Source organism: Dendronephthya gigantea, unplaced genomic scaffold (genome assembly GCF_004324835.1).
Source record: "Dendronephthya gigantea isolate DGI-Jeju-01 unplaced genomic scaffold, DenGig_1.0 000761F, whole genome shotgun sequence".
NCBI classification, from domain to species: Eukaryota; Metazoa; Cnidaria; class Anthozoa; order Malacalcyonacea; family Nephtheidae; genus Dendronephthya; species Dendronephthya gigantea.
The window spans coordinates 13,495-24,600 of record NW_021163771.1 but is presented as its reverse complement, the minus strand read 5'-3'; the positions used below and the strand labels follow the sequence as shown (position 1 = coordinate 24,600).

Here is an 11,106-nt window from a genome sequence, read left to right as displayed (position 1 = left end):
AGCCTAAACACAATTCTCACTGTCTGGTCCCTACAACGACATTAAACAATTATTAGCTTTTCTTCGGCCGATAACTTTGACCTCGGTGTGATAATACTTGATATCATGCTCAGCCTCATCCAATAGTTGTTAATAATTTGTTTTTTGACCAAATATATTTTATAAATCTGATTTAAAAAACCCTCCCAGCGGACAAAGTTATTTAAAATCGTTACCTGTTTTTGGAAACCTTGCGCGAATGACGCTAGTCCAAGTGCCGACTTTTCGCTGGAGTGTGTCATAAAAACTTTAACAAATACGTTATCAGGAGTATAAATTGGAATAACTTTCTCTGGGATTGAAGGAATATTTATGTTCTGCAGCTCAAGCCCATGGTTAATTCTTTCAATCTTAACGGTGTCATTGTTGTTAATTTCAGGTAAAACAATTTTATTTTTTTCCTTATGGTTACTTGACAAACTGCGTTTCCTTTGCTTTATTTCTTTCGAGGATTCATTGTCCGCACTCGTCGATTCTACGTTTTCTATTTGTTCCAGAATATCATTGACGATTTTTAGACCATTCACATTTGGTTGGATGAAATAATATGCCTATATGTTGAAGAAAATCACCTGAATTTGCATTTCAATGCATTATAATGGCATACAGTTTTTACGATAACTTAAAAGAAGGGAATGACGAGAGAAGCATTGCTCGCTTTTAGGAACATTTGAACATTACCCTAACTTATATTTCGCTAAATGTTCGTAAACGCAATCGTTTCATAATTTTTAAGTGTCTACTGTAAATATTGCGCGCTTCAGTTCAAAAAAGCTCAATTAAAAATATTTCTATCTTGCATTTATTGCATATTTTAGAAAGATTTCAAAATAATTTACTGACTTTTAAATTTAATCTATCCATGAATTTTTCTTAAAAATACAACTAAAAGAGATCAAAATCTTTATAGCTTTCCTCTATAACTTATACGAAAGTTGCTGATTTCGACAACTTTACCCAAAATGTTTATATCAGTGAAATTTTCAGTAACAGTGCAAATTTCTGTAACAACCATGCAAAATAGAGAAAAAAACTTTGAGGAAAACTATGGAAAACAAATTTCCGCGAGTTTATTTGAGAAATTAGCTTAAGAAAAGAAGAGAGTGTTATGAGCTCGTATTTGAAGGAAGAAGATCATAATCTTACACACGAGTGCATGTACGAAGCTGCATGTTATTACCATTCAACTTCAAACCATGGCAATTTTCCGTCGTATAACTGATAAGTGCATTGTTTCACACACGAGAAAAGAAATGCACTTTTGAGCATTTTAAAGGATTTTTACTGGTTCGTTGATTAATTACAGAAAATATACAGAAAATTACTGAAAAAGCTTACCTCAAATTTAGCCCCAATGTTGTTTTCAATTCGATGTTTCATGTTTGTTGCAGCAATTGAATCGATTCCAAACTTGTACAGGCCGAGGTTTAAGTCCACTTCAGAAGCCTCACTACCTGACCACGAACTCAGCAAACGCCTAATAAAATCTTGAACATTTTGAATTCTCAAATCCAACGGTAGCAGTGCTAGGCTCTCCAATGTCATGACATTATCCACGGCTAGCAGCGTTTCTTCTCGTTTCCATTGGAACCTCGGAGAAGTATGACTTCTAAGATAAACTTGCCAATTCACAGGAGATATGCAAACTTGAGCTTCGTTAAAATTTTTAAGAATGATGCGTTCCATAAACTCAGTTGCTGAAAAAACAAGTTTTGCAAGATTTAGTCCTGAAAAATCAGTGCCAAAATAGGCGAATAGTTATGTGTACTTATTAACAATACAATGTTACTTCAATGTTATGACAACATTTTCGTGCCAAAGGATTGGCTGCCATGCAATGCAATAATGTCCTACTGAGTAATTTCATAATCTGGCTAGCTTAAGGGATTATTTTCTTGATTTGAAGTTGCGAGGAGTTTTGCAAGAATGTATTTCAATTTGCTATCCTGAATATACCTTGCGTATAGTGAAGAGGAAAAAATCCGTATGTTTCCAGGACTGATGTGATATCGCATTTCTTTCCAGTACTCCAGCACCACTAATCGGTCCCCAGTTAATAGACAAAGCAGGCAGGCCAAGCTTGTTTCGACGATATTCACATAGTTGGTCTAAAAATGTGTTAGCTGCAGCGTAAGATGCTTGGCCAACATTACCAAGAACTCCGGATATTGAGGAAAACATAATGAAGAAATCTAGATCCATCGTAAGACTGAGTTGGTGAAGGATTACACTCCCTATTGAAAAAAAGGAAGATTGCATTTTTTTAATTAGAAATGGAATTATAACATAGCATTTGTAGTACGCGCGTGCCGATTCGTCGAGAAGCGTGTTTCTATACACGGGAATTTTCCCGCCCAACTTGACAAACGAAGCGATGTAATGAGAATTTGTAATCGAATTATAACATTTGTACAAAATCTTTTTATTGAGTTATATTATAGATTAAGAAATACGAAACTTTTTTTCCTGTGTTTCTATATAGTTATAGAAACACTTGTGGGAGTTTAGGAGAAGTCGAAATAACGCTACCAGAGATCGTGTATTGAAAAGTGAAATGGTCGATCTAGTGTACAATTCAATAGCGTGAATTGCCATGCAATGAAAAGACTTACCTTTCACCTTTGTCCCTACAACATTTCTGCATGTCTTTAAATCGGCTTTCTTGAGAAACTGGTCGGCCAATACCATAGCGGTAAAAACGATTCCAGCTACATCAGGTAGACTTTCGAGTTCGTTTTTAACTGTATTCATTTCTTCCCAAGATGTTACGTCTGCTTGACGTAGAAGGATACGAGATCCAGTTTTCTTCTCCAATTGTTGAACCTCCGAAATCTTTTCATCACTTGGTTGTGAACGCGCTGTACACACGACTGTTTTTGCCCCATTTTCAACCATCCATCTTGCGATTTGGAACCCAAAACCTCGAACGCCGCCAATGACAAGATAAGTTCGATCATCTTTCAAACCATTGATGTCAAGTGGTAGATTATAGAAATCAACCTGCCCAGGAACAGTCTCTGGCTTCACAGAATTATGTTTAAACTAAAGTTCCCTTTTCGCTCAACTTCAGGTAGGCATCGGTTATTGGATTCATCGCCACGTTGCATAACATCGTAAATGCTGGATGCTTTTTGAGTTATATCTAGAAGCTTGCTCCAAAGCCCTTTCGATTTCAAAACTGAATAACACGAATCTAATAGCTTAGAAAAATCGGTAGAACTCTTAGTAATGTCTTGTAAACTAGTCAAAATAAAGTGGACATCTTTCACGTAAATCCATGGATTAAGCATCATAATTTCAGCTCCGTCGAGGGTACATGTAATAACACTAGCTCCTGGTTTAAGATGTTTCAGTATTTCACCTGTGACATAAGCACTGCTTCTACTCAGAAGGCAAACAGCATCAAAATCTTTACAGCTAGTATCCTTAGGTTCAGCTTCCGCTACTTCATTTTCACTTACAACCAATAACTCTCCAAATCGATCTTTACTAGACTGACTGTGAACAAGACACACAGCATTTATACCAATAGACGCGGCAACGCAAGCAAAAATGAAGCATACTTCCTCACTTTGATGATATACAAGAACTTTCTTATCACCTTCTATTTCACAAAGAAGATTTGTAAGAATGTAGTAAGACATTGCCATGGGAAATCCAATGCACACAGCTTGTTGAGGGGTGAAAATGGCTTTTATCTCCGTGAAGCAGGTTTCCTCTGCAGCAACATAACTTCCAAGATTATCAATTTTACAGATGCCAAACACAAAGGGATCATCGTTTGCCTCCAGTCCATTGCACATTTTCCCAGCAATTGAAATAAGATCGTTTGGTTTAAGATCTTTCCAATTCTTATGAAGGATAGGACAGGCATAGTAGACTTCAATTTCTCCAATCCGTTCTTTCGACCCTTTCTGTAGAAACCACTGACCTGACCAACTCGCCATCTTTACAGGCTTTAGTGCTCCATCTTCCTCCAAAGGTGATTCGCTTCTCGTACATTTGGACCCGTCAGGATCAAATTTTTGAATACGATTGACATACCGTTCACCATTCCTATATACAATCTCTTCTTCTAGCAATGTTTTTTCAATGTCGTGTGCCATTGCATGAAAATCTTCATCGCTAGGATTGACCGGCAAATCAATCACAGAAGCAGTGGGGACTGTGATTTCTTCTGAGAAGGTTCTTCTAAATCCAAATACAGTTCCAGACCATGGGAACGTATCTTCACCACTTCGTTCTAGTTGAGGAATTGAAATCACGCCTGAAGTGACAAACACAAGCTGAATCTGTTTGAGATACCCCTCTCTGTTTAAAATTTCTTGAGAAATCAAAAGACAGCTCTCAAACGCAGAGCTATGAGCAGCATCAAAGTTGCGCGCATCCATATTGAATTTGCTTCCATCTACAGGCCAGAAATTGATCACCATTATCTTTTGATTAGCTTCTATTTTAGCCAATACTTTATCTAGCGATCGGGAAAATGCATCACGAGATTCATCTGAGGTATCTCGTTTGTCAACAAAATCAACACTTCCGCTTTGCGGGACATGCTGTGCAAATCGTTCAGCAAACTTACTTTGGTCTCTCAGAATCAGCCAAACATAATGCTCACGAACTTTTGAAGAACCAGACTCTAACTGCTGCCAACCAAATGTGAACACTGCGTTATCAAATTTCACTTCCTCTCGATCTGACAGTATTTCTTCTATGCTAAACTGGTCAATAATCATCAAAGCACGGGCACACTGATCCAAAAGGAAAATGTTAAACGCCTTTCCTTTTTCTGATTCTACGATCTTTGCGTAAGCATAAAACTGCTGCGTGTACGTTGCCTTTCTCAAAATGTTGATGCGCTTAATCTCCTTTGGTACAGCTTTAACAACAGATTTGATGTCCAACAGAATGGTTGTCTGTAAACATGCATCAATCACCGAAGGATGCAAGACATATTCTTCTGTATTAACGATTTCTTCAGTCGGGCATATGAGAGAGAGGGCTTCGTTGCCACTGGACCACGCTCTCACTATCAAATCAAACTGAGGACCGAATGCGAATCCCGCAGTCTCACGAGCTTTAAGAAAATCTGCCCTTGACCATTCTTCCATTGAAGATTTAAGAATTTCAATATCGTAGATATTTACTTTTTGGGAGGCTTCTAAAATAAAACAGATTTGAATAAGCGTTAGGCTAAATGAAGATAAGCACTACGCTTTCTACCTGAACACGAAGCCTTGTAGTGATTGTGTCGTCGTTTAGGTGCAACCCAGAAGTTATAATAATAATAGCTGCCATTATTTAGTAATTAAAACACGAGAGAGAGCGTTGATATTTAAACCGCGAGGCGCAGCTAAGAGTTTTAGATATGAGAAAACGGGAATGTTTTAAACTATTTCAAATACGCCGTATACCGGCTTCACAGCTCATAATCGATGAGTAGCAAAACAAAATGGCCGATAGTTTTGCTTGAGAGAGATCAAGAGGAAATGAAAACACTTTTTGAATGTTCAGTTCCCAGATATTTAAAACAAATCAAGAAAATATGAGATAAAAATATTTAGTGGTAAATAGAACTGACAAAAAGCGAAAAGCTTCATTCAGCGAAATCATTCAGCGAAAGATTGACTGAAATTAAATCAATTGCCAATGTATAGTTATATTTTTATGCAATGTCTATTTCGCTCATAAAATGGTAGTTATAAAATTATAGTAGCTATATTATAAAACAATTATACCACTCGCTCTCGTTGTACATGGCTGATAGCCATATCAGTCATATACGACTCGAGCACGTCAACTGCATTAAAAATCGTAACACATCATTATCAAGCTTTGACGTTATAAATGACTACCACTACCAGGAAGGATTTATATGACTGCATGCATTTAAGTGCCTATAACATGGTTGCGGTATTTAAATACAGCAAAAGTTTAAGGTATTTTAAAAAACTTTGCAATCAGAGTTTGTTATTCACATTATAATTCTTGGATTTATTAGCCTTTATATTAACCGGACGTGCATGATGTCAAATTGGAAATGGCAAATCAGTTTTCTTTTGTTTAATTGAGTTGCAAGTTGACAAGCAAAACATAAAAAAGCGAGAACGTTACGAGAGTTGAGATAACCGCGCGAAACCGTGGCCGAAGGCGAGCAATTTTGCGAGCTTTTCTTAGCTCAAACAACATTCCCAATCGATCAGGCCATCCAAACACAGGAAGCTATCAAGTAATTGTTTAATAACAAAAACAAGGTAGTGTTATATATCTATAAAAAAAAGTTATATAGCTATAAATCTTTTAATAAAATATTTACCTTTCGATCCATATCTGTCATCAATACCAAGCTGAATGGAGCCTTGAGAGACAGTTAGTTCTCTCTCGTCCCTTTCCACTGCAGTGATCTGAAATGATTTATTTTCACCAAGGGATTTTTCAGGTAGAAGACGTGTTCTTATCTTGTGCGAATCATTCTCGGATATAGACAGTAGACTATCGAAAGTGATGTTACGAACATCTGGTGCTGCCCGTGGAGACAAGTGCAAAGACATGGCAAACACCATCTCTATATAAACAGCGGCAGGTATCAAGGGGTTTGAAGATTGAGAAAATTTGTGATCCTGGAGATATGAAACATCGTGCAAATTGATTTCAGATTCCCAAGCCTGCAAACCACTGAACGTTTCCGTCGGCACTGCTTTACCAAGAAGAGGATGGAATGTGTTGATTTCCTTATTTTCTTCATTAGTGTTGTGCTCATCGTAAAATGTAACACATTCTGGTGGACGCGCTTCGCGGTACCAATACTTTGTCTCTTGCCAAGGATATGTTGGACGGGGGAAAAATGTTTTCGATCCAGAGCCTTGCACTTTGTTCCATGATAAGGGCACACCATTTACGAAGAGACTAGCCACGCAATTTTGAAGAAATGATAAGTGCTGGCTTTTAACTGATTGTTTTGGGAGAGTTTGAACTACAACGACGTCGTTTGAACGTAGAGAATCTGATGGATGATTGTGAGACCAAGTCTGACGAACATGGTATGAAAGCTGAGGTACTGCGTTTATTTCAATGAAGAACCGGTGACCATCCGAAAACATCTTTTTTAATACGGGCTCCAGTAAAACCGCTTGTCGGATGTTACGCCACCAATGGTCAAGTGATAAGAGACTACCAGGCAACTTGGTGCCGGTAACAGTTGAATAAAATGGCAAATGGCTTGAAGTTTCACAAACTTTGAATTCCTTTGTGAGATTAAGGAATGCTTGCTTTATTTCATCCATTTCTCTACTATGGTATGCTCGGGTCGTAGTGAGTTTCTTCCACAAAAGATTTCTTCTTTCCCTGGACACATGGTTTTCCACCAGCTGCATTGACCTTTGGCTACCAGATAACACAACATTACCTGGGCTATTCACGGCGGCAACGTCGATCTCATTTGTCAGTTGAAGATCTTGCAGCATATGTCGAGCTTCCTCTTCTGTCATCCCAATGGCAGCCATACAACCTGTTGGTGAACATTTCTCGTGAAGTTGAGAGCGAAACAAAACCAACTGCAAAGCTTTATTCAAATTTAATGCTCCAGATGCCCAGGCTGCAGATATTTCTCCAAGACTATGACCAATAACTGCGGACGGTGAAACACCCCATGATTTTAGCAGCTTGGTTAAAGCAAAATGTATGGCGAACAGAGCAGTCTGTCCAATTGGGTTTTCATGAATTCGCGACGTTTCTTCAGGTTTCTTGAGCTCAGAAATCAAGGACCAGGGGGCATGGTATTGTTTAAGGAGTGCGTCAATTTTTTCAATGCTTTGCTTGAATTTTGGCTCGTGAACTAGCATTTCTCTCGCCATACCATACCACTGTGCACCTTGACCACCATAGAGGAATACGGCTTCACGACGCGGCTTAGCGACGACCCCTGTAGCCACCAATTCTTCCCATCCATTCTCCTGATCAGAGAACATATCCAATGCCTTTGCTGCATCTTGAAATGAATAGAAGCTAATCGCCAAGCGATGGAGTTGAATTGTGTACCTTTCGTTGAAGGAATAACAAATATTATCTTTAAGAAGTTCGTCGTCATCAGGCTTTATCTTTAGCGATAAAGACACTTTTCTAGCCATTGCTCTCAATGATTCTTTCGACGCTGCCGACAATGTTAGGACTCTGTTGGATGAATTTCTGCTTGGGATTATAGTTGTTGGCCTCGCTGTTACTTCCCTAATGATTGCATGAGCATTTGCACCACCGAATCCATACGAAGATACCGCGGCGGTTCTCGGCTTATCATCCTCGGTTTTCCAAGGCTCATTGGAAACTTGAACAACCATTTTTCTCTGAGACATCATGAGCTGTGGTTTAACTTGTTGAATATTAATAGTAGGAACAAATTGAGCATGTTTTATCATCAGACATGTCTTGATTAGTCCAGCTAAACCTGCTGTTGACTCCGTATGGTTTACGTTTGATTTCACTGATCCTACACGAAGTAATCGTTTACCACTATTGCCATAGACTGTTGACAGCGATCCCATTTCGACGACATCTCCAACGGCTGTACCGGTGCCATGTGCTTCCACGTACGTTATATCGTCCTTGGTCAGACCTGATTCTTGAAGAACTCTCCTAAAAAGAGCGGTTTGTGTTACCTCACTAGGGGCTGTCATTGGAATGGCGGTTTGGCCATCATTATTTGTTCCGCAAGCCACGACCTCTGCATAAATATTATCTCTATCCTCTAAGGCTGTTTCGGTTGGTTTTATCACGATCGCAGCTACACCTTCACCTCTCCCATAGCCGTCACCTTTGATATCAAAACATTTGCAACGACCATCTTGGGCCAGCAGCCCAGTTCTGCAGCATGCCGTGTGAAATTGGTTTCCAATAAGAATTATATTAGGGGCGCAAATTATAGCCGCGTCACACTCGCCAGTTTGTAAGTGTTGAAATGCAATGTCCAAAGCAACCAAAGATGAGGAACAAGCTGTATCCAACGCGATGCTAGGGCCAGTTAGGTTCAGCGAAAAAGAGATCCGGTTGGCTATAACTGACATAGAGCAGCCAGTTGACGAGAACTGATCAATCTTTCTAATATTCGAAGGATCAAAAACAAGTGCACTATATTCCGTGCACATAGATCCGACATAAACGCCAGTTCGACATTGTTGTAAGTCCTCAAGCGGTATACCGGCGTCTTCAATCGCTTCAAAGACAACTTGAAGAAGTATTCGCTGTTGGGGATCCATTGAACGGCTTTCGATTGGAGATATTCCAAAAAACTGAGCATCAAATCCTGTAATATTTTCAAGAAATGCGCCAGTAAGGATGTAATGCTTCCCTGGCGTGTGCTTCCCTGGGTTAAACGAATCTGTGAACTCCCTTGCGTCTGGCCTGTTCATTGGATACGAGCCAATACTAGATCGACCTTCCACCAACATATCCCAAAATGCATCTTTCGAGTTTGCCCCACCTGGAAAACGACAACTCATTCCCACAATGGCAATCGGATTGGATTGCTTGGTTTTTGCGTGTAATCCAGATAAACCTCGGCTTGTATTTCTACTAGATTTGTATCTTTTTGTAATGTTGAACCACTTTATGATTGACAAGTCAAGGTTACTTCCACGAAGATTAAAGAGCTTTCCGAGTAGAGACAGGTACACAGGTAGTATAACCAAACCATGAAGTAAACCAAGAAAAACGATACCAACAAACATTTTGAAAAATGTCTGAAATACCATGGAGGAGGTAAATCCCGTTGGCATCATTCCAAGGAATGTGCTAAGCCCACCTAAAAAAACACTTCCGCCTACTTTGCTTAGAGCATCGATGACACGGAGTTCGGGAGTTGTTGCCCGGGAGGAAACAAAGTGGAAAGCGACATGTGCGTTGTAATCTACAGAAAATCCCAAAGCCATAACAAGATTAATCATAGAGATTGAGTTCAAAGAGACATTCCAGATGTACATTAGACCAAATAGTTCAAATATAAGAGCACCGAATCCCCATATAAGACAAAATATTACTACAAAGTGATTAATAAACAGCCAGGATATCAAAATAATTGAAATTCCAGCAACAACCAAGTTCCTGATGGTTTCATTAAGTACATGAGCATACTGTTCAAAGTATATAAAAGGCAAGGCAATAGCAAATGCACGAGCATCCGCTGAGTGGAGATCCTTTCGAATGCTCGCCATCATATTTCTTTGAAAGTTTGAGTCAGGATCACTCTTACAATATACTAGCATCCTTGAAGCCGTCAAATGAGTTTTATCTTTCGAAAATTTTACATCCTGGGCAAACCTTTGATACTCCGGGAGTGAAATAAACTCCTTCAAGTAGTGATGGAACATTCTGGTATTATCGATTTTGATCTTTCTATTCTGTGCCCACCATATATATTGGGATAACCACGATATCCTTCTTGGAGAAAAATATTGGTTACTTTCAACAAGAGTTTCGACTTGGGAGTATATTTTCTGAATTTCAATGCTCGAGTGATCAGTTTTTTCCGGGAAAATTATGCTAACTTCGATATTAAGGTGAAAGTTTTCTTCATAAACATTTAGGAATTTTCGGAAATGTGAATCTTTCGTTGTTAACCACTTTCTGTTAAAACTTTCATCGAGGCCAAGAACGCCATAAATTCCAAAAGCTAGGAGAAGTAGTGAACCTAAGAACACAAAGACTTTTCCAACAGGTGAAGTAATTAGTTTTCCCCATGCTTTCATAACGTTGTCAAAGCCACTTCTCCGAATTCCAAAGCAACAATCAGTTGGAGGACGACTCATTAGGCAAGGCAAGAAATCTCTGCGTTGAGCGTTTATCCTTTTGATATCAACCACATGCAACCAACAAAAAATGTCAGCAACAGAATGAAAACAGATGAGATTGCAACAGCTGTGTAAGTGCAGAAAAGACGAATCGAAGGGAAATGGAACTACTGCTAACGGCAAATGCTACAAGATCAGTAAGGGTTGTCATGGTAATAGTTGGACCACTTCTAGCCATTGTCCCGCTTAGCATATGCGTCGAGGGCAAATCTTGACGGATCATTTCATT

General features: G+C 39.0%; 2 protein-coding genes across 2 annotated transcripts; both read right to left on the bottom strand.

Moving 5' to 3' along the window:
- Positions 1–215: 215 nt before the first annotated feature.
- Positions 216–2,934, bottom strand: LOC114544390 (the record flags this gene model as incomplete). The annotated part of the gene is made up of 5 exons (XM_028563045.1): positions 2,652–2,934; positions 2,188–2,273; positions 1,996–2,077; positions 1,378–1,736; positions 216–590 (listed from the first exon to the last, which is right to left on the bottom strand). Coding segments are annotated over exons 1-5 (1,185 nt in total), but the record flags the coding sequence as incomplete, so codon positions are not given.
- Positions 2,935–3,062: 128 nt separating this feature from the next.
- LOC114544389 (6-deoxyerythronolide-B synthase EryA2, modules 3 and 4-like) lies at positions 3,063–10,872 on the bottom strand. The gene is made up of 2 exons (XM_028563044.1): positions 6,356–10,872; positions 3,063–5,200 (listed from the first exon to the last, which is right to left on the bottom strand). Exons 1-2 carry the CDS (start codon positions 10,833–10,835, stop codon positions 3,063–3,065), a joined length of 6,618 nt encoding a protein of 2,205 aa, XP_028418845.1. The 5' UTR covers positions 10,836–10,872.
- Between the last annotated feature and the right edge of the window lie 234 nt (positions 10,873–11,106).